The following is a 21,999-nucleotide window of genomic DNA, read 5'->3' on the forward strand; positions in this document are numbered from 1 at the left end:
AAGAGGGACATATTTCATAGAAAACTCCTAAGGGGTGAGGGATACCCCAGACGCTGAACCCGTGGATCGTTGCACATATCGCTAGGATATGCCATCAATGTCAGATAGGTACAGGTCCCACCTCTGGGACCCACCCCTATCTCCAGAACAGGGACCCCAAAGCGAAGGGAGAACAGCTGCATAGCCACCTTCTGTTAGTTGCTCCATTCACTGCTATGGGACTCCCAAAAATAGCCAAATGTGCTCACTCAGCTATTCTTGGAACTCCCACAGAAGTGAATGGAGAGCAAGCAGTGAATGTACAGTGCACTTTCCTTCACTTCAGGTGCCCAGCAATGTGATCTGCACCTGACATAAATGACATATACTGTCAATATGCCATCAATGTACCAGAAGGAAATACCCCTTTGAAGGTATAGCATTCTTTACAAGGCCTTGCATTCTGGCGGAATTCCCTGGTGCTCACTGGCTGCCAGCTCCCCCACTGCGCCTGCACAGAATACTGAACTGCACGAGATTTACACTGCAGACAGGGCCGGAGGTAGGAGACCAACGATGCCTGCCCCTGTCAATCTAGTGTAGAAGGGTGTGGCCAGAGGTGGGAGAACGGAGCCTCTAGGAGTAGGGGCAACGCCCCCTGCTCATAGAGGCTAATTAGCATATTATAAAAGTTTGTTTTTCTCAATAACGGCAGCAGCCAGTGAGATGGCACTAATATAGTTTTGTCCAGCTTACACTAGCACATCCCTAATGTCAGCCAGCTTAATACTCATTTTTCAGGTGACGGAAACCCTTTAACATGGCCTTACCGAAGGTTATCTGCTTATTGACAGATGCATATCTGAGTATGATGAAAGGTCCACACTGGCACAGTCACACAAGGAATACAGAAATAATACAGATGAGTTCAGGTATATTTGTTTCCTCTGTCAGCATAGCAGATAAACGGTCATGAACTTGTGTTGCAATGTAAGAGTTAAGCCAAAACTCCCCCAGATGAAATTTCCTCTACTGCACACAAAAAAATATTCTCCAAAGCCCAAATGTTACTGGTGTTTGTTAGACATTCTCACAAAAAGGTCTCTTAATCCAAAATGCGGCTTCTCATCTGGTCCTTATGTCTCTCTATTGTCTCCCTGGAAGTAGCCTCAGCTTCAGAACCGTAAGTTGATTGATATATTTTTTACTGGCCTACCTTAGTGAAGGTGGTCATAAATTTATCCACATAATCTTGTTAGTTAAAAGACTGTGAGCCAACGCGTCCAGTGCACTGTTCTCAGGCTGCTTTCATACATTTGTTTCTGTATGCTTTTTTTATTTTATTTGCAGCTGATCTAAATTCTGTTTAGTTGCCTATTTGCCATGTTTTTTTTTGGTCTTTTTATTGACCTCAATGACAAAAAATAAATAACTTCTTATGAACTATTCATTAAGGAACTGGTGAAGAAGATTCCAAACCAAAAATATGAATAGGAGCCTAAATCCAAAGATAATATTTACACAATAACATTTTAGTATACCTTACATCTTCTGCTGATGTAGAGGTGTGGTTGTCTTGTCTGGCAGGGAGTATGTCAGATCAGCATTACTAGATCTCTACAGCCTGGTAGAAGGAGACCCCGGCTGGCTCCTCCCAGTTGAGCCGAAAATCTGAAGATACTGGAGCCTATATCTGGAGAACGGAGCGGCGCCCAGGGATAATAGTAAGTGCAGGGAGATCCCTGGGCGCCGCTCTCCATGTCTGTATGCTTAGTATAGATTTTTTATTGTAGTGAAAGGTCCTCTTTAACATATCCCCTGGCTATTGGAACATGAGTGTTTAAAATATTCTGGCCCAAAAAATTGGTTTATTTTTCAGAAACTCTTCATAACTTTACACCTGTCTAAATCTACACCAGCTCCCTTGCTGCCATAGATTTAGACCATTTTCTACACCTAAAACAGGCGTAGAAAATGACAAAAGAGACAGGCCTATGGGCCCCGCCCACACCACGCCCCTTTTTCTTAGACCTGACATGAGCAGCAGAAAAAGGGGAAAAGTCGCAGATTGCGGTGCAAATACTTTACGCCATAATCTGCAACAGATATATGCCTTTAATAATTAATCTGCTCAGTTATACATAGACTTACTGTGCATCAGACTCATTGTCAACTGGCGGTCTAAAATATAGCCACGTTTATGTAGTTCATCTGCCGCTCCATTTATACCTAAGCTGTTCTGTTATACATAGACTTACTGTGCATCAGACTTAGTCTCAACAGGCGGGCTAATATATAGACTCATTGTCAACTGGCGGTCTAAAATATAGCCATGTTTATGTAGTTCATCTGCCACTCCATTTATACTTAAGCTGTTCTGTTATACATAGACTTACTGTGCATCAGACTTAGTCTCAACAGGCAGTCTAACATATAGGCGCGTTTACCTAGTTCACCTACTGCACCATTAATAATTATCTGTTCCGTTATACATAGACTTACTGTGCATTAGACTCATTGTCAAAAGGTGGTCTAATATGTATGCGCACTTATCTAGTTCATCTGCTGCACTATTTATATTTAATCTGTTCTGTTATACATAGACTTACTGTGCATCAGACTTAGTCTCGACAGGTGGTCTAAAATATAGGTGCATTTACCTAGTTCACCTACTGCCCCTTTAATAATGAATCTGTTCAGTTATACATACACTTACTGTGCATCAGAGTCATTGTTAAAAGGCAATCTAACATATAGGCACATTTATCTTGTTCATCTGCTGCGCCATTTATACTTAATCTGTTCTGTTATACATAGATTTACTGTGCATCGGTCTCTACAAGGGGTCTAATTCTGCATAAAAGTGCCTAGTCATTAATATGTTTATCTAGTTCACCTGGTCTAGATCACCTGCTGTGTCATTCATACTTAAAGGGATTTTGTCACCTAGTTTGATCATATAGAGCTGAGGACATGTGCTGCTAGATCACCACTAGCACGTCCACAATATACATTTTCCATAGTTCTGAGTGCTTTTACTTAATAAAAAAATGATTTTATATATATGCAAATGAGGCTAGTAAGGAGCCCAAGGGGCTGTTACCAACGTTTCAGGAACCCAGCCACACCCACTGTGAAGGAGCCCAGAACTGCCCGCATCCTCTGAATCTCCTCCTTGCTACCCTGATGTCACATAGTTGAAGCGCCATAATCTCGCGCGTGCCAGCTATCGCATGCACAGTTCGTTCCCTAAGGCTGATGTCAGCACAAGGAAGGAACACCATGCTGTCACTCACATGTGGCATACCCATACATGCGCGAGATAACAGTGTTTAAACTTTGTGACGTCGGGGGAGCAAGGAGGAGATTCGGAGGATGCTGGCGGTGCTGGGCTCCTTCATAGTGGGCATGCTGGGCTACTGAAACATTGGTAACCTGAAACATTGCCACCTTGGGCTCCTTACTAGCCTCATTTGCATATATTTAAAATAGTTTTATTTTTTTATTGAATAAAAGCATACTGTCACCCATAATGCAGTGCCGACTGCCAATCTGCAGATAGCCATCTCCTGTGATGTCACAGCCCTATAAAAACCTCATCCTGCGCGGTCTCCGCCATTGTCCTGTGACCTGAGCATAGAAGAAATAGAAGAATATTGGACAAGGAGCATGCAGGGAGAGTGCAGGGAGAATGCAGGGAGGGTATATCGCCATGTGCATCACATTCTAGTGCACCGACAGAGTTGGTCTGTTATTTTAGTGATACAGTTAATGTGCCTCAGTATTAAAGGCAGGTGTGATATATCTCCATTTGCATCACTATGCAGTGCTCCGAAATTCATAGTTCCAAGTTCCTTCACACTGAGATTCGGCCATCAAATGGGAAGAATATGATTTGGCAGAGTGGCCTGGGTATACCTGATTTATCAGGATGTTCTTGTTTTAAATTTCGCACATCTCTATTCAAGATACTAACCAATGTTTTGGGTTGTGGCTAGCCCCCTTAAACAATCCCTTCTATGCAAATGTTGATGTCAGCAGGCAGTTACTGAATCTAGAACAGTCTGTGAATATAATTGCAATAAATGCAAAGTGAGCAAAAATATTAAATAAATTGAAAATTGTTAATATAAAGTTAAATCTACAATGCGCATTCAAAAGAAATATATGGCAGAAATAACTTTATCATGCAAAGACTAATTGAATTTTGTGTCTTAATCTTTTTTTGAGGTATTATGCAATTACAATACCTGCTCAGATGGTCTACCCCTCACTGGAGAGAGCATGTGTTACTATCTTGAAAATGAAGGGGGCGCTACAGCTCAAAATGACGTTAAAGAGAGAACAGAAAAGTATTTTGGTGACAGAGGACACAGTCAACACCCCCCACGTATTTTCACTGTTATTCTTTTCAGGTTAGTACAGTATGGAACTGTTCTATTGTATATACTGTAGACATTCATGGGAAATCTATGGACACTGGTGCTAGGTAGGAAAAAAGACATTAAATGAACCTGAAAATAAAGATTTATAAGTCTACCAATAACACTTCTCCTTTGATCAGCTCCCTACCGTAGTGGATGAAGAAGAGGTCTGGTTTTTTCATGTTTCTGCTCATGGAGACAACATTAACGTCAATCAGACCAAGAAGATCTTGCTCATGAAAGGAACTCATTTGACTTTCATTCAGACTAATAAACCAATCTATAAGTTTGGCCAGGCAGGTAGGTAACTATATTCATATTTTAGCTCTCTTAGATGGTATCAGAAATGTTAAACCAATTACCAAAGCTTATTGCATCAGATTCATCACATGTTCATCGTTCCAGTGAATTTCCGAATTGTAACCCTGGACACGAATTTCAATTCTAAAAATGACAAGGTGAGATGTTTATTGTTATCTTTTGCGTACATCTTTATGACTGCCATATTATGGCTATATTTTGGGCAAAACCATAATATGTCCTCCACAGAGGTTAATTAGCCCTCCACAGTACCTCTATAGTCCTCCAAATCATAAGGATGCATACGGAAGTTTATTTGTTTTGTTTATCTTTGTTTTTTTTTAGAACCCAATAAAATTGTAGCCTAATCCATCAGACTCCATAGTTTTGAAGACAATGCTTCTAGGGGTCAATATCTCCACATATACAGAGTCTAACAAAAATTGTACAGATACTACTGAAGGTAGTAATAGTGTTTATACTGCATATGTTGTAGTATATACACTATATGTATGTTTCTAAATAAACTACTAATGACCTGTTAGATATCTGGTGAGTTAACTGAATGTCAGGAGTCCCATGAGTGACACAATGTGACCTTGTGAGGGATTATGCATTACAGGGCTGATTGGTCCAAGGGCTATACCATTCTATATAGGGGTCAACTGCACTGATAAATAAAGATACTGTATATCATCAGAATTTTAAATACGTGTATATTAGAACATTGTGGGATTCTTATTCTATAAAGTAATTTAAAAAACATAAGAATTGTAATGTCCGTTTAAGATTGAAGGCATCTCATTAGCCATTATCAGTAGATAGGAGACTGAACATTAGTGGTCAGTCTTCACAACTCATTCATGGCCATCTCTCTCCTGAGGGCAAGGAACAAGAACTCCTCAGCCTGACCTTACACATGTGATGTACACATGATAATCTGCTCTACCAGAGTTAAAAACAACATTGAATGAGGCCAAAAAAACTGGGGATTTACTAGAATCCATGAAAGAGGCAATTATAACTCTAATTCAAAAAAAGGACAAAGAACAACTCGACCCGGTATCATATAGGCCAATATCTCTCCTAAACACGGACGTTAAAATTTTGGCAAAGGTCTTGGCCGAGAGGTTGTCGAAGGTGATTGGGGGAGTTATAAATGAGGATTAGACAGGTTTTATACCTGGGAGAACGATATATTCAAATATAAGAAGGATGTTCTTAAATATCGAAGCTAATATACTACAACCTGGGGAGAAAGCAGTGCTTTCACTGGATGCCCAAAAAGCATTCGACTGTATAGAATGGGAATACCTATGGGCTGTACTAAAAAGGGTCGGTATAGGGGAGGAATTTATAAGATGGATTCAGTTAATATATCATAGTCCTAGGGCTAGGGTGATGGTGGACGGGAGCTTGTCCCTGCCTCTTGCCCTCTATCGGGGCACTAGGCAGGGATGCCCTCTCTCACCATTATTATTTGCCATTGCAATTGAGCCATTGGCATGTATAATAAGAAATGATAGGGAGATTAAAGGTTTTCAATATGAGGGTGGAGAAGAAAAACTTTTGATGTATGCGGATGATATCCTATTATTTATGCACAATACTGGTGATCAGTTTAATAGAGTTATTGATATAATAGATAATTTTTTTTTTTTCTGGGTTAAATATTAACTGGGGGAAGTCACATATGTTGATGTTGGGTGACGCACAATTACAGAGCGATTTAAGGGTTCATGTGTTAGAGAAACATGACAATTTCAAATATTTAGGTATACAAATTTCTGGAAATATAGCTGAATACGAAAGATTAAATATACTCCCCTTACTAAAAGAACTTAGGACTAAAGTACACATTTGGCGGCGCTTGCCAATGTCAATACAGGGTCGGGTAAACTTGATAAAAATGATTTTTCTCCCTAAAATACTTTATGTTCTCCAAAATGCCCCGTTGAGGTTACCGCAGAGTATTTTTAAGTTATTTGACAGCTTAATGGGGGACTTTCTCTGGAAAGGTGCTATCCCTAGGATAAGGAAAGAAGTGTTGCAGCTCCCAGTAGGCGAGGGTGGACTAGCTGTTCCAAATTGTTTTTTTTATTATTTAATAGCACAATATGGTCCCATAAAAGGTACTTTAAACGGTTTGGTGGGAAGACAAGTTATAAATAGATTAGGGTGGAAAGAAGAGTGGAATTATTTGGAGGTGTTAGAATCCAGTATATTGGGTAAAAAGAGCACAAGTAATAGAATACTGAATTTATCAAACTATATATGGGTGGAGATTAAAAAAATATTAGAGATTAAAGGGTTTTTATATTATACACCTATTTGGAAAAATATAAATCTTAAGGAATTACAAACGATTAAGATGTATATAGACTGGGAAAAAAAAGGGATAAAATACCTCAGTCAGATATTGGAACAGGGCAAATTGAAAGATTTTAATACAATGGTTAGTGAGTTTGGGATTCCCCAAAAAGATATGTATAAATACTTTCAGCTTAGGAATGCCCTGCGGATATCCCTTCAGGAGGACAAATATAAAATAGAAAAATCAGATATAATACACAAGTTTACTAAAGAGGGGGAAAGGGGCGGTATAACCGCAAAAAGATATAAGATATTGATGGAGATCAAAAAGAAACGGATTTTAATACCCGCTAGAAGAAAATGGGAGGATGAACTTTAATCTCTTACTCAAGATAAATGGGAAGATGCCCTCAGAGGTTACTCAATGGTTTCCAATAGGGGCTCACATAAGATCTCACAGTTTTTTGTAGTCCATAGGTTGCATCGATCCCCACGGTTATTGAAGATAATGGGTGTGAGAGTTTCGGATGCATGTGCAAAATGCGGGAGAGAGAACGCTGATTTAATACATTGTTTTTGGAGATGCCCAAGGTTGTTTAGATATTGGGGGGAAATTTTGGAGACTGTATATTTAATTTTGAAGGTTCAAATACCTGAAGATCCGGTGATCTGCATATTAGGGGCAATTAAACATCTGAATCTAAATAGAGATATACGAGTGGTTCTCTGCAAAGTGCTATTTCAAGCCAGACTTCTTATACTTATATCTTATACTTAAGAAATGGGTAGGGGTAGACCTTCCGACAGTGAGACAATGGAGGAAAGCGGTGGATAATTTGATTAAGGAAGAACGATTGATGGAGGGCCACAATTTATTTTATTTTTTTACACGTCCCCCTCCCCTCATAAGGGTGGTGGGAGGGCAAATGGAGAGGAAAGGGAAAAGATAGGGGGGAATGGGAGATGGGGAGAAAAATAGTATAAAATAATTGGTTAGGGTAAGATGGAACTGTATTTGGTGTTTTGGAGATATCTAAATATTTGTTGTGCTTGGAACGTGTATGTTTCTTTTTGTATAACGAAAATAAAGATATATTAAACAAAAAAAAAAAAAGATAATCTGCTCTACTCCTTGGAAGCACCAATTTGAAAATATCAGAGAAAGAAATATTGCATATCAGGAATGGGTTTTCTTGGATAAGACCACCCTTTAACCCCTTAAGGACATAGGACATACGTCCTGACTTAAAATCGGAATTACGGCGCCGCGGGGGTTAATCGGAACGGGACGCCGGCTGAAATCATTCAGCCGGCATCCCGTAACAACGCAGGGGGGGTCATTTGACCCCCCATATCGGCGATCGCAGAAAACCGCAGGTCAATTCAGACCTGCGGTTTTCTGCGTTTCCGGTCCATTCGGGTGTCCTGTGACCCGATGAACCGGAAAAAGACTGCGATCGGTGGCGTAATTATACACCACCAATCGCAGTCCGAGGATTTGAGGAGGCGGTGCTAGCCCTGGTGCTGAACACTGCTGTCCAGGGTGCTGATTGATGCAGGGGAGAGAGGCGCGATATTCAAACTTCCTGCGCTCCTCTCTCCCCTCCTCTTCCTGTCCAGCACCCTGACCGTGCAGCATCGTCCAGCACCAGCTCCTGTGTCCCCCTAATCGGCATCCATCACCCTCCTGCACCCATCGCCACCCAGGTAGGTTAGGGTCAGTGAGGGAGAGGCACCGTTAGGCAGGGAAAGAAGGGAAAAGTAAGTTAGGGAAAAAAACAAAAAAGTACTTTTATTTCAAACTTCCATCTATCCATCTAACCCTAACCCAGACCCCCCCCTGCCACTTGCCCCCCACCACCAGTCCCCCCCCCCCCCCCCCCCCCACACCACCAATTTTTTTTTTCCTGCGTGCGCTGACTGGCCGGCACTTTTTAGCGTCCGTCCACTGTTAGCGCATCGCCCGCCCCACCGCTGATCAGCGTTGTACCGCTGATCAGCAAGTTTAAACTTTTTTTTTCCTAACACTTGCCCTTTTTTTTTTGCCTTTTTTAGTACGCGAACCCCCGTTGCCCCCACGCACACGCACATATAATAAAGTTTTCCACACACGCACACCTACACGCACACACACCCATGGCCCGCCGGATGTTCTCGGCTGAGGAGGCATACGCCCAGATTGCCTCCGACTTCCGGATTTCGCTGGCAATCCTGGAATCCAGATTCCCACAGTGGGGTTTACTGAAATAGACTATTTTAGTTTTTTTTTCAGTAACCCACTGGTGAATTTGATGGTGGAGCAGACGAATCTGTACGCCCAACAGTTCGTCGCTCAAAACCCAGGCTCAGTTTTGGCTAGACCAGGTGGCTGGACGCCGGTCAGTGCAGCCGAAATGAGGACATTTTGGGGCCTCGTGCTGCATATGGGTCTAGTCCAAAAACCCAATGTCAGGCAATACTGGAGTGGGGACGTCCTGTACCAGACCCCTCTCGGCCTGCCTCCTCCCTCCTCTCTGCTATGGAACTTAATGTTGTAAGTAATACAGATGGATTACATATGATTATTATATCTTAACAATGCCTACAGGTTAGATAAGATTATACAACAGTGAGCAGGGCTGGTGCATTAGAATACAGGGACTGCAGCGGTCCCCACTTTCATTCCTAATCCCGATGCCGGCCCCCAGCCCCTGTATTGGGGGTCATTCACACTGCACGGACACTGTTATGGGGGGGGGGGGGATCTGTGGATGGCACATAGCATAAGATGCTATATATGTGTCATCCACAGATCCCCCCCATCAAAGTGCCATCCAGAGATCCCCATAACAGTGCCATCCAGAGATCTCCCATAACAGTGCTGCAGAACCTCCTAATACACACCTCAGCTGCTGCAAAACCTCCTAATACACACCTCAGCAGCTGCAGAACCTCCTTATACACACCTCAGCCGCTGCAGAACCTCCTAATACACACCTCAGCCGCTGCAGAACCTTGTAATACACATCTCAGCCACTGCAGAGCATCATAACGCACATCTCAGTTGCTGCAGAACCTCAAAACACACACCTCAGCTGCTGCAGAACATCATAATGATGCAAGAGAACATATAAGGCTTTGATTACATCTGTGTTGGGGCCTCATTCGCAGATCAGGCCATAAATGCTGGACACAATTTTACAGCCTGGCAGATGGAAACCTATCAGATCTCATCATGGTCAGCGGGATCCGTCAGGTGTTGTCCATGAAGCACCAGATCCAGAACTATGGCGATTTTCATTGTTGTGATCCTATGACGGCAGAACAGCGAACGTCACCAGCACAGATGTGAACAAAGCCTAATACACACCTCAGAATCTGCAGAACGTCACATAGGTCTTTCACCAGGGCTCTGCACTGGTCACATGGTTGATGACATCACTAAAGGTCCTTCAGATTTTTTGGCTTCCTGCACTGGTCACATGGTTGATGACATTACCAAAGGTCCTTCTCCACTTCTTGCATTCTATTTTAACAGGTAGTAGCTATATCAGTGTAATTAGTGGGCAGGGCCTATCTTCCACTGCGGGCCCCCTTTTTCCCATTAGGGCCCCATAGCAGCTGCGTGGTCTGCCTCTATTGGAGGTACGCCACTGACTGATGCACAGGATCCATTTTTTTTCCTTTATTTTTTCTGTTCTTCTGATGGATCAAAAGAACAGAAAAAAAATGGTGATGTGAACTCTCCCTTAGTTATACAAATTTACACATATTCTTCCAAGAGTATCCTAGTTTTTATTCCCCTAGGATGTGCATATGGTACTTGTTAATATAAGAAACAAACAGTCTGCTGAATATATATAACTTTAAAAAGAAATCTTGTATAACTAGAGCTTTGATGTCCTTGATGTTTGAAATCACTGTACAGCAAGATGAATTGAAAATTTCACAAAGCAAACAATGTAAATTGGCTCCTGGTCATCTACACAAGTTTCACAATAGATAAGAGGTCACGAGCTATGCTGAAATCTCCTAACTTTCACCCCATCTCCAACCAGATTGTCAGACATAGGACACATTCTGGCTCCTCCTTTATCTCTCATTGTTATAAGGGAGAGCATTTTCCAGACTGGCAGTGGCAGGGGCATATTGTCCAACATGTGGCTTCTCTCGGTATCCATTTGCCTGGCAATCTTCAGCTCATCTCTCACATTGGCATCCGAACCGTAAGATACTGACCAATCTAAATTAGCAATTATTATTTGTGGCTAAGTTATGCTTAGAGATGAGCAAATCTCTCTCTCTCTCACTCTCTCATCACTAAAAATACAGGCTTGGAAGAATCATACAATTTTTAAAAATTGATGTCAAATTTCTGAATTTTAGAATTAATTTGCCCATCTCCAGTTATGGTATACTGTATGAGTAGAGTAAATAGCTAAGACGTGCCTTCAATGTGTTTTATTATTGAGTCAATGATGCATGTATGCTGTGCCTCAGTATTCTCCAAATCTGGGGTTCTCTTGTTGTCAGGAAATGCTAAGAGTTGTAGTTCTGCAACAGCTCGAGAGCCGCGGAATGGAGGCCACTGCTGTAAGTTATTAAAGGGAATCTGTCAACTGGTTTTACCATTTTAAGCTGGCACCATCGCTATGTTGACTAAAGTACCTTATTCCCTGCAGTCTTCTTTTTACTTCATCAACGTCCTGAGGGCAACAGCGCTCAGGTCACATCACTGGGCTCGGCGCATGCCCAGTGAGACTTTTGAGGCTGTTGCCCTCAGGAGGTTGATGATCGCGCAGGCGCAGGCCGCCCCTCTGGGCACCTTGGACCCTAATTAGCATAACATAAAAATCGCTTTTATATCAAAACTACAAAACAAAAATAAGTAAAAAGAAGACTGCAGGGAATAAGGTACTTTAGTCAACATAGCGATGGTGCCAGCTTAAAATGGTAAAAGCAGGTGACAGTTTCCCTTTAACTTGACACAACTCAAGTAACATTTTATGTAAAACAAGATATCAATTCCATTGTTAATCAGATTTCCACAGAATTTTCTAATAGCCATTGTCAATGTTTTTGTATCCTTACAGCCATTATGTCATCACCTTCCCTGTAAATCTAGTACAGGGGATTGAGGAGAAAGTCTGTGTCACCTTCCTTGATCTGACGGGTGCTGTTGATTTAAAATTAGAGCTGAAGAAAGATGACCAAGTTCATATTGTGGCTGAAGAGAGAATAGACGCCCCTGACTATTCCAAGTGCTATGACTTCCAGGTTTGTATAATCTATATGTTATAATGAATGATAGGTCATTAATATCAGATCAATTGGGGTCTGACACCTGACCCCTCCCGATCAGCAGCCGCCGGAAGTAGACGTTTCGACTGGAAATCTCTTTAAATAGTGTTCAGAGTACAATTATTTGAAAACATAAAGTATTGACTGGAAAACAATATATAGGGGTGGGGATTTATCAAAGGTTGTGTAAAGAAAAAGTGTCTTAGTTTCCCAAAGCACCAATCAGATTTCACAGAGCTTTGTTAAATCTCCCATATAGTGTTTAATATGAGAACCTCAGCCATATATTGTATTCAATGCTAATTAGAACCACATGAGGTATTCAGTATAGTAATTAGAACCTTGTACAGTATTCAATGGTAATCAGATCTATGTATAATTTTCAATATGGTAATCAGCAATAACGTTTTAAAAATGAAAATCAGACCTATGTATATTTTTTCAATATTGAAATCAGAAACATGTATGGTATTCGGTATGGGAATCAGATCTATATATAGTATTCAATATTGGCATTGGAACCTTGAATGGTATTCAATATGGTAATCACAACAGTGTCTAGCAATTAATATAGAAATAAACACCATGTATCGTATTGTTCAGTGAAGCGAAGCATTTCAAGCGGAAAGCGGTACGAAGTTTAGGAAGACTTCGATTCACAACTAATCTGAATTTCCTCACACAACAAATAAATTTTTCCTAAAATTTTGGTTACGCATGTTTCAAAGCAAAATTAAGAAATCACCCATAATGCCGTGCAGCCAGCCAACCCACTGATAACCAGCCCCTTTGATGTCACAGCCCTATAAAACCCCCGTCCTGCGTTGTCCTGCGTTGTCCTGCGTTGTCCTGTGAGATGAGAATAGGGAGAGACGTGGCAAGCGCTCATGCACTAGGGACAGTGTGGCTGAAAACGATTAATAGAAGAATATTGGAGAAGGGAGAGTGCAGGGAGAGTGCAGGGAGAGTCATTCTGCCTCAGTTTTAATTATTTATTCCTGCATTTACTTATTCCTTCATGAGCCATAAACTAAAATATGCAATTTAATACCAATAAGATGGAAGCCTTTATTATTCCACTGCCAGCGTGCCATCCAGTCTGCACCCCTTTGGGGGGGGGCCAGGTCTTGATGATCACAATCCTCCTCATGCAGAAAGAGGGTGAGCTGGATGTTCCTGATTACATATTCTCGATATTAGATGATATGGAAAAGCAGATGGCAGAAGAAGGACTCCCATCTGTAGGGCAGGAGAGCGCTGGGGTTGGAGAAGCGGGAATGCCAGAGGCGATTAACATTCTATGATTACTGTTAAATAACCTGCAGGAGATTGCAGGCCAGAACAGCAATAATATGCATATTGTCCAAACCAGCCAAACCCCATACCAGCAACAGCCCCTGTTCGAAGGTGCCGCGCGGCCATTAACAATGAAGGACTATACAGTGCGGTCTTCATTATTAAAAGGAAGGCAGCTGCATGTTCAGCCATGAATCCCCTCCTCCTCAGTCATATGTCTGGCTGTAAAACAATGGGTTTCTGCAGGAGCCTCGCTGTTGTGTCCAGTGTCCACAGTAGGACAACAAGATAATTAAAGGACTTGTCTCACTTCAGCAAATGGCATTTATCATGTACAGAAAGTTAATACAAGGCACTTACTAATGTATTGTTATTATTGATTTTGCTTCCTTTGCTGGCTTTATAAATTTTTCCATCACATTATACACTGCTCATTTCTATGGTTACGACTAGTGATGAGCGAATCGAAGTTGATGAAGTGGAATTCGATCTGAATTTCAAGAAAAATTGGATTTTCACTGAAGCCGAATTTCCTCTCGCTTCGTGGTAACGAATCACATTTTTTCCTAAAATGGCTGCTGTATGTGTGAGGACATGGAGAAAGGAACTCTGGTAAGGCGGGATCACCCATAATGCCATGCATGCATGCAGCCAATCAGCAGCCAGCCAGCCCCCCCTGTGATGTCACAGCCCTATAAATAGATTCTGCCATTTTCCAGTGTACTGAGTGCAGGGAGAGACGTCAGCAGGCACTAGGGACAGTGCTAGAAAATACTTTAAAGTGCTGAAAAAGCGATTTACAAGTGCAGGGAAAGATTATTCAAGGATAGGGAGGAATCATTCCACAGCATTTTTGTTGAACAGGGCTCAGAAGGGGAGATTACAGCCTGAGTAATAGGAACAATCCTATTACACCTTGCTGCACTAACTAGGGATCCAATTTGCCATTACACAGCTCTGTAATTCCAGCAAACTGTTCTTATTAAGGTGCAAGTGCTGTTTGATACAGTCATTAACAGGGTTTATTACAAGGAAATATTGATATGTCTTATTTGCCCGTGTGCGGTGCAGTTATATGTTGTAAAGCATTTTTTGGCTTGTATTAGTGGGAAAAAAGGGCTTATTAGCCGTTGTGTGGTGAAGTGTGAAAATTACAGCCATTTTTGCCGTGTATTAGTTCAAAAAAATATATATATTTGCCGCACAGCAGTGCAGTCATGTGTTTTAAAGCCTTTAGTGGCGTGCACAGTATTAGCGAAAAAAGAAAAAATATATTTGCTGGTCAGCGGTGCAGTTATCTGTTCCAAAGCCATTGTTGCCATGTATTAGTGGCAAAACAAAATATATTTGTCTCTCAGTGGTGCAGTTATCTGTTCTAAAGTCATTTTTGCCGTGAATGAATGGCAAAACAAAAAAATATTTGCCGCACAGAAGTGCAGTTATATGTTTTAAAGCCTTTTGTGGCATGTATTAGTGAAAAAAGAAAAATATATTTGCCGATCAGCGGTGCAGTTTTATGTTTTAAAGCCTTTTGTGGCGTGTATTAGCAAAAAAAGGAAAAAAATATCTGCCGCTCAGCGGTGCAGTTATCTGTTCTAAAGCCTTTTGTGGCGTGTATTAGCAAAAAAAGGAAAAAAATATCTGCCGCTCAGCGGTGCAGTTATCTGTTCTAAAGCCATTTTTGCCGTGTATTTGTGGCAAAACAAAAATATATTTGCCGCTCAGCGGTGCAGTTATGTTTTAAAGCCTTTTGTGGTGTGTATTAGCGAAAAAAGATATTTGCCACTCAGCGGTGCAGTTATATGTTTTAAAACCTTTTGTGGCGTGTATAAGTGGCAAAACAAAACTATATTTGCCAATCAGGGTTGCAAGTTATATGTTCTAAAGCCAATTTTGCCTTGTATTAGTGGCAAAATAAAAATATATTTGCTGTTTAACGGTGCAGTTAAATGCACTTTTTGGCGTTTATTAGAGGCACAAAAAATTATTTGCCGTTGTGTGGTATAGTGAGAAAATTACAGCCCCTTTTGGCGTATATTAGTTGGAAAAAAAAAGGGTTTTTTAGCCATTGTGTGGCGAAGTGAGAAAATTACAGACTTTTTTGGGGTGTTTTATTTTCTTTTTAATTTCTTTTTTTGATCTAACAGTATGTCAGGCAGAGAAGTGCCAGGCCCTCAGGGGAGTGGCAGATGCATTAATGTTTCTGGCACAGGTCGCAGCAGAGTAAGGGGGCGTGGCAGCAGAGGTCACTTTCAGAGGCCTGAGCTCCCAGTGTCAGCTTACGGTCGTGTCCTGACCAGCAAACCTGCGGTTCTTGAATGGTTGACTCGGTCATCCACTTCGTCCCAATTGACATCAGACACCCCCAGCTAAAAGTCAGTGGGTTTGTCAGACACAACCCTGAGGCTGGGTTCTGACCTGAGCTTCCTGACCTGAGCGCTGTGTATGCGCGATTCTCCGGCGTCTCACATACGCGGCTCCGGTAGTATGCGAACGCCCATTGCGACAAGACGCCCCAAAGAAGCTCCTGTACTTCTTGGGGCGTCGGGCGTTTTACATCGCGATCGTACGCGCTATAAAACGCTCCGGTGAGAACCATTCCCATAGGGAATTATTGGTTCTTGCCTGTTGAGCGTTTTACAGCGCGTAGGAACTCGCTGTAAAATGCTTAGGTCTGAACCCAGCCTTAGTTGGCATGGCCCAGGAGCAGTCCCTCTGCCCTCACCTGTCCTCAACCTGCCTCTGTACTTTTCTGTCTCCTCAGCAACAGAAGTATTATATGCTGTGGGCTCAGCCCCACTTTTCAGCCAGGACGAGCTACTAGAGGTCAGTCAGCAGCCACTGGCCAGCCAAGTAGTGATGAGGAGAGTGGCGTCGGAGCTGGTGTTGCAAGCGGTCAGGCTCCTGACCTAGAGGCGGTTAAGGAGGACATCAGTGACGTGCAGACAGTACTCGATGATGATGTAGCAGATCGCACTTGGGAGCCAGGTGACGAAGCGGCTTCATCATCGGGAGAAGAGAGTGGCAGCTTGCCTGTGAAGCAGCAGCAGAGCCAGCAAGTCGCTAGCATGGCCGGGATTCAGCAGGGTGGCAGCAGTAGGAGGTCGGTAGCGAAAAATGCCCTGGGTAGACCACCCGCTTTGCAGGAGCCTACCTGGCCGGAAAGAAGTGGTGCACGGGTTCATGGAACCAGCAGCAATAGCAGTCAGTCAAGGCACAGTGTTGGGGGAAAAATCACCTACTCTGCGGTGTGGCAGTTTTTTGTTAAGCCGGCGGAGGAGGTGAACATGGCCATTTGTAGAATCTGTGGGCAGAAGGTGAAGCGTGGCTAGGGTGCCAATGATGGCACCACGGCCCTGCGTCAACATATGCAGTGTCACCATAAAGTGGCCTGGGAGAACTGTGGCTCAGATGTGGTGGTCTATTCTGTCGCATCAACCGGTGCATCACCCAGAGGCATGCACCCAGTTTCAGGCAGTCAAGGCTCCACAACATCAGCCGAAGGGAGCTGTCTGTCCTTCCCATCATCTGCTGGTCCTGATGTCCTGCTCCTCCTCTTACTCCTCATCAGTCATTCCGTCAGCAATCGATTACCGAAGCGATTGCCAAGAGACAACAGTATGCTTGCACTCATCCAATGGAGCAGAAGCTGAATGTGCTCCTGTCCAAGTTACTGGTGCTGCAGTCCCTCCCTTTCCAAGTGGTGGACTCTGCACCTTTCAGAGAACTGAGCCAAGGTGGAGTGTCCCAAGCTTTCATTTCTTTGCCAAAAAGGCAATACCAGCCCTGCACACCTATGTAGAACAGAAGGTGGGCCAGTCCTTGAGCCTGTCAGAGTGTGCTAAAGTGTGGAGCTGTAACTACAGTCAGGGACAAAACGTGTCCTTTACTGCCCACAGGGTAAATGTGGTTCCTGCACAGCCACATCAGCAACTTGGCCAGGTGACACCGCTTCCGCCTCCACGTTCTCACGCTGGTTCTCACATTGGTCCTGCGACAATGTCCGCCTCTGCCTCCTCATCCTCCACAGTGTTCTCAGCCTCTACTGCAGGGACAAGTCAGAGGGTCCCTGCAGCATACTACATGTGCAGGGCATGGCAGTGTCACAGTGTTCTGCACCTTGTTAGCCTGGGCGAACTGAGTCACACAGGGGAGGAACTGCTCCGTGTCCTTCATCAAGAAACAAAATCCTGGCTTTCTCAGCGGGAACTCAAAATAGGAACCATGGGGAACGGCCACAAAGCACACACTCCTTGAGCTGCAGCAGGAGAACGGCCTCCCCCAACATAGGCTGATATGCAACGTTTCCACCCGGAATTCCACTCTTTATATGTTGGACCAACTGTATGAACAGAGAAAGGCCATAAACAATTTCTTGATGACCGAAACGGACAGGAGTACTCCCCTATGTAACTTTGATGTCAGCCAGCGGCAGCTCATGTGTGACACCTGCCGATTGTTTAGGCCTTTTGAGGAGGGCACGTTATTTGTCAGTCGCCAGGACTACAGGATGAACAACGTCATTCCACTGCGTCATGTCCTGGAACAGATGCTGGTAAATCTGACTGGTTAGGGGACTGGAGACATGGCGCCTTGATCTCACGGCCACATGAGCCCTGTGGAGGCTGAACTGGAGGAGGAGGAGGACATCGGAGCACAAGCAATGTGTAGCGAAATGGGTGGTTTTTCCACTAAGGTGACAGGAGAGGAGGAGCAGAAGCAGCCAGAGGATCTATAAGGCGATGAGGAACAAGAGGCAGAGGACCCAGACACTTTGTGGCAGTATGCAGTGGAGAAGGAAGCAGGGTTTCCCTCCCAGTCACTTGCACAAATGGTCCAATACATGCTCACTTGCTTGCATAGTGACAGCCAAATTGTCACCATTCGGCAGAGGGATGACGTCTGGCTCTCCACCTTGCTGGACCCTCGCTACCAGTCCAAAAAGGGGGCCTTTTTTACACCTGCTGAGAGGGAGGACAAACTGACCTACTATAGAGACATCCTATGTAGTGAGTTGGCAAATGCCTATCTGCGCCATCGTCCATCCTCTCGCAGGTCTGACCGGGGCGGCCCTCTGCGCTCACGTTCCTCTGCCATGGCTGCTGTGGCAGGGTGGGGGGTAGGAGCAGTTCCAGCTCCATCAGCAGCAACTTGAGTCTAGAGTCGCTGATTAGCAGCTTTTTTCACCCGCCTACTCATCATCAGCAGCAGCTAGACATGGAGCAGGACCTGAGCCAGCAGAGTGTGGCATACTTGGACAGCACCCTGCCACCCCAAATTAAAGATCCGCTGGACTACTGGGCAACCAAACTGGATTTGTGGCCGCAACTGGCAGAGTTTGCCCTGGAAAAGCTGTCCTGCCCAGCCAGTAGTGTGGTATCAGAGTGGGTATTTAGTGCGGTGGGGACCATAGTTACCCCAAGAAGAACTTTCCTGTCCACCCAAAATGTGGATACACTGACCTTTCTCAAGATGAATCAGGTATAGATCAGCCAGGATTTCCACCCACCAATACCTGATGCATCAGACTAGATCATCCATGGTGCCACACCAACACTTTGACAAAAGAGACCAGTCTCTTCTAGCTACCTGCCTCAGCTACTATTCTGATGCTGTCACCCGCCTGATGCCACACATCTGATGCAAAATGCTCCTTCTTTCACCCACCGTCTTCCGCGGTTACTGGTATTGCCACCCACCTCCACACTATGTCACCTTGCCACTCTGTGGTCTCCTCATGCTGTTGCCACCTCCACACTATGTCACCTTGCCACTCTGTGGCCTCCTGATGCTGCTGCCACCTGAACACTATGTCACCTTGCCACTCTGTGGTCTCCTGATGCTGCTGCCACCTCCACACTATGTCACCTTGCCACTCTGTGGTGTCCTGATGCTGCTGCCACCTCCACACTGTCATTGTGCTACTCTGTGGCCTCCTCATGATGCTGTTGCTGCCACCACATCCACACTCTGTCATTGTACCACTCTGTGGCCTCCTCCTGATGCTGCCGTCACCCCCCAGACTATGCCATTGGGCCACTCTGTGGTCTCCTCATGCTGTTTTCACCTCACCACTATGTCATAGGGCCACTCTGTGGACTTCTCATGCTGTTTCCACCCTCTCCACTTCATGACTGGGCCACTATTTTACCTTTCGGCCTGGCTGACATCATAATTTATTTGACCCTTCTTCTGATCTGATTTCAATAAAACACTTTTTTCCAGCTCACCTTGTATCTGGCCTTTATACCCGTATTCAGGAGCCTTTGGGTGAGTCCCCAGGTACTGTAAAGTAGAAAATAGTAGAAAAACGGCTCCAGAAAGCAATTTTCGTCCTCTTAAAAACTTCTCCTTTAATTCATAATATTCAACAGCAGATACAGTCACTTCATATGCAGTGCTCATTTACGTATTTCAGACAATACGTCCTGAATCGTAATGAGGAGGCCACAGAGTGGCACAAGTTTTTAAGAGGACGATAATTGCTTTCTGGAGCTGTTTTTCTAATTTCTCCTTGTCAGAAAGAAGGAGAAATTAGATGCACAACGGATCTTGTCTGAGTAGCGGCTGTAAGGCTGGTATGGTCCCATCAGAATTGGCTTGTGATTTGGTAGCCAAAAGCAGGAGTGGGTACAAAACACAGAAGACATTAAAAAATTCCATTCACTTGTCACCTCTGTTTTGTATCCACTCCTGTTTTTTTTGGCATTAGCAATACTGATTGATTACTGACCAAATGCTGACTTAGTGAAGGTGGATGCTCCCCACACAGGATCCGTTTTTGTGGATTACTGTTCTGACGGATCAGAGGAAGGGCAGAATAATTAGTGACTTCAACAGAAACTTACTGCTGACAACCTCTCCACTCTGTCTGGGGGACCTCTACTTGTATAAGCGTTTAATAGAACAGGTTTTGTAGATATCGATGTGGAATCAGCTGACGACTGTGTAAAAGGAGTGCGCTTCTTCTTGGCACTAACAACGACCTGTAAGACTGAATTCATACTTGAGTTATTTGGTCAGTTTTGGCCGCGTGACTGCCCAAATAAGTGTCACGGATGTTCCCATGGCAGGTACCAGTCGATTGGAGAGACTGGCAACTCGTGGGTTAAATTGACAAGTTCACTATGGATCTTATTGTGTTTGTGTTTTGGTGAATGCGACACCCCTTGCTTCAGGTGTTGCTTGTTGGTAAACTACCTTTTCCCATAAGTAGCAGCTTCTCACTCTTGGAGGTGCTGTTTATAGATTTTCTTCCTGCCTTCTAACTAATCACAGGAATGCGAGATGCACTTGCATAGGGGGGGAATAGAAATATATCACTGAGCGTAAACCCCTAAAATTTTACTTTTAATAATATTCAGATACAATAATAACCAAACCCCAAAACTCTTATATATATTATAAAGATAAAATAGATAGCCTAATATATGATGCCTACACTCAAGATACAAAAGTCAATGTAGTGCATACATCATATTATACAGCAGCAGAGAACAGTAACCAGCATAACGTCTGCACATTTGATAGAACTTGGAACATGCAGTTAAATAACCAGAGGCTGTTTGTTTTAAAAACTCATGGTTACTTGTAAACAGGTGGTCTCTAGATATTGAAGGACTCACGGTTACTTGTCACCGGGTGGTCTGTAGGCCAGCAGCCAAAGAAATGGGGTTGGGAAGATGTCCTCTCCCTGAGTTGTCCCTGCCGGCAACCCCGGCCTAAAAGCAGAGCACCCAGAACACCCCACTTCTTGTGGCTAAACCCTCAAAGACCCTAGGTGTCCCTACTAGCATAAAATACTGTTCTCTGCTGCTGTATAATATAATGTATGTACTACATTGACTTTTGTATCTTGAGTGTAGGCATCAGGCATCAGGCATTAGGCTATTTTATCTTTATAATATATATAAGAGTTTTGGGGTTTGGTTATTATTTTATCTGAATATTATTAAAAGTTACATTTTAGGGGTTTACGCTCAGTGATATATTCCTGCCTTCTAAGTAGCTGGTTGGTTGTACTCTGTGGTGCTTCTGGAGTTGCCAGTTTCCTACTTTCAGATAAGTCTTGTCTGTTCTAATTGTTTTGTGTTTGTTATATTCCCTATTGTTTGTATCTGGGCCTGAGACAGAGACTTCCATTCGTCCATCTGGGGAGGAATGGGTTGTCTCTGGTCCTAACCTCATTCCAGGGCCTTATAGGGATATAAGGGCCTAGGTATATAGCATATGAATATTCCTACCTTCAAGGTCTATTTATATTGATAGGTAGTTAGGGCCCGGATTAGGGTTGTTTAGGAGGTGACCTGTTTCTTCCTTAGTTTCCAGGCCCATTTTCTGATCCCCTTCCCTCCTGTGTATAGTGTGGAGTTTTCCCTCTCCACTGATCGTGACAATAAGTGAAGTG

General features: G+C 43.5%; 1 protein-coding gene and 1 long non-coding RNA gene across 2 annotated transcripts in view; both read left to right on the forward strand.

Moving 5' to 3' along the window:
* The first annotated feature begins 1,032 nt into the window (after positions 1 to 1,032).
* On the forward strand, positions 1,033 to 4,690 carry LOC122939844. Its single transcript, XR_006390182.1, has 3 exons — positions 1,033 to 1,162; positions 4,210 to 4,394; positions 4,544 to 4,690. It is a non-coding gene; the product is annotated as an uncharacterized LOC122939844 (long non-coding RNA).
* A 6,463-nt stretch (positions 4,691 to 11,153) lies between these two features.
* Positions 11,154 to 21,999, forward strand: part of LOC122942211 (ovostatin-like) — a 168,264-nt gene continuing 157,418 nt past the window's right edge. The window contains exons 1-2 of the mRNA XM_044299711.1: positions 11,154 to 11,221; positions 12,089 to 12,272. Of these exons, the coding sequence (XP_044155646.1) occupies positions 11,154 to 11,221; positions 12,089 to 12,272 (252 nt within the window). The remainder of the gene's footprint in view (positions 11,222 to 12,088; positions 12,273 to 21,999) is intronic.

Source organism: Bufo gargarizans, chromosome 6, assembly GCF_014858855.1.
Source record: "Bufo gargarizans isolate SCDJY-AF-19 chromosome 6, ASM1485885v1, whole genome shotgun sequence".
NCBI classification, from domain to species: domain Eukaryota; kingdom Metazoa; phylum Chordata; class Amphibia; order Anura; family Bufonidae; genus Bufo; species Bufo gargarizans.